The 1,369-nt window shown below is 48.2% G+C and overlaps 1 protein-coding gene across 2 annotated transcripts in view; it reads right to left on the bottom strand.

Annotated features, from left to right (window-relative positions):
- Window positions 1–354: 354 nt before the first annotated feature.
- The window catches only part of esd (esterase D/formylglutathione hydrolase), a 5,596-nt gene continuing 4,581 nt past the window's right edge, over window positions 355–1,369 (bottom strand). For both annotated transcript variants that reach the window (XM_024286083.2, XM_024286084.2), the window contains exons 6-8: window positions 1,212–1,310; window positions 962–1,129; window positions 355–555 (exon numbers count right to left, since the gene is read on the bottom strand). In XM_024286083.2, the coding sequence (XP_024141851.1) occupies window positions 475–555; window positions 962–1,129; window positions 1,212–1,310 (348 nt within the window). In that variant the 3' untranslated portion in view covers window positions 355–474. The remainder of the gene's footprint in view (window positions 556–961; window positions 1,130–1,211; window positions 1,311–1,369) is intronic.

Genomic DNA, 1,369 nt, shown 5'->3' with positions numbered 1-1,369 from the left:
GGTTATAGGCTGACGCCAGCGTTTGGCCGTAGATCCATTGATGTGAACGGCGGTATGACTGTAATACACCACCTATGACCCCACCCTTACATTGAGGTGTTAGCCCTTCCATGACAAAGGTGGACAAGACTTCATGTCTGTCATTGGACACCAGTAAAGATAGAAAAACATTAAGAAAAAAAGTTTGTGGGGTCTTAATGACCCCACTTTCAATGTAAACAAGCCTATGAGAGCGGAAGGGATACGACCTCATGGGAACCGTGATAACGTTATCCTGAATCCAGAGTTTCTGAGCTGCAAACTGAGCTTCAGGGAAAAACATGGATCTGAAAGCATGAATGAGCACACAAAAAGTACCAGATGAAGGCTTTTATTTTGAAAGCATCAAGTGTTTATTGAAAACTTAGGAAAAACCCGGGATCACAACAATCTGGGCTTAAGAAGGCGGAGCAGCGGCGGCAGAACCCCAGCAGCTCAGGCGTTCAGGTATTTGGCGTGGTGCTTGATGTGGTCGCTCATGAAGGAGTAGATGAAGAAGTAGCTGTGATCGTAGCCCTGCAGGAGGAAGAAGTTTGAACTTCTGCTGCCGCATCGCACCACAGATGAAGGATTCATTACAGAAACTAGAGCTGCCACAAACGATTATTTTAATAGTTGACTAATCAAATTTAAATAAATGTAAAGCACACATCTTAACCATCATCAACTTTTAACTAAAAACTGGATATATAGCATTACCTGTGTGAATGCTATAAGCTGAAGCTGCTGAAGATGCTAGTGTTGATAACTGAAATGTATAACTGCCAAAATAGTTCAAAAAGCTGTCAGAATATCATAACTTTCAACTTTACTACACTCAGACTCGTAAATTAAATTAGTCGTCGATTAGTCGGTTAATCGTAGGAGCTCTAACAGAATAAATATGTGAGCGTCACGCTAGAGAGAAAGGGCGGGAACTGACCGGCTGCAGCCTGAAGACCACGGGGATCTTCTTCTCGGAGCAGACGGCGATCAGGTTGTCGGGCAGAAGCTGGCTGGCGGACAGGAACTGATCGTCGCGGCCCTGATCGATCAGGATGTCGAGCTGGGGGCCCGAGTACGCCGCCGCCAACACGGTGGCGTCGTACGCCTGTAAAGAGAACGCGCTGTAGTACGTCTATCAGCAGAAGATAAACCCCAACGGAGCGCGGGGAGCTCCACCGGTACCTCACCTCCCACGTGGATCTGTCAGAGCCCAGGTACCCCCCGAAGGCCTTCTGCCCCCACGGACACTGGACGGGGTTACAGATGGGGACGAACGCCGACACAGCCTGCAGGAGACACACCCGTCAGTCAGACCGCACAGGACATCCACTCCTAGGTTTGTATG

Source organism: Oryzias melastigma, linkage group LG21 (genome assembly GCF_002922805.2).
Source record: "Oryzias melastigma strain HK-1 linkage group LG21, ASM292280v2, whole genome shotgun sequence".
NCBI lineage: Eukaryota > Metazoa > Chordata > Actinopteri > Beloniformes > Adrianichthyidae > Oryzias > Oryzias melastigma.
The sequence above is the reverse complement of the archived record's forward strand: the minus strand, read 5'-3'. Positions and strand labels throughout refer to the sequence as shown.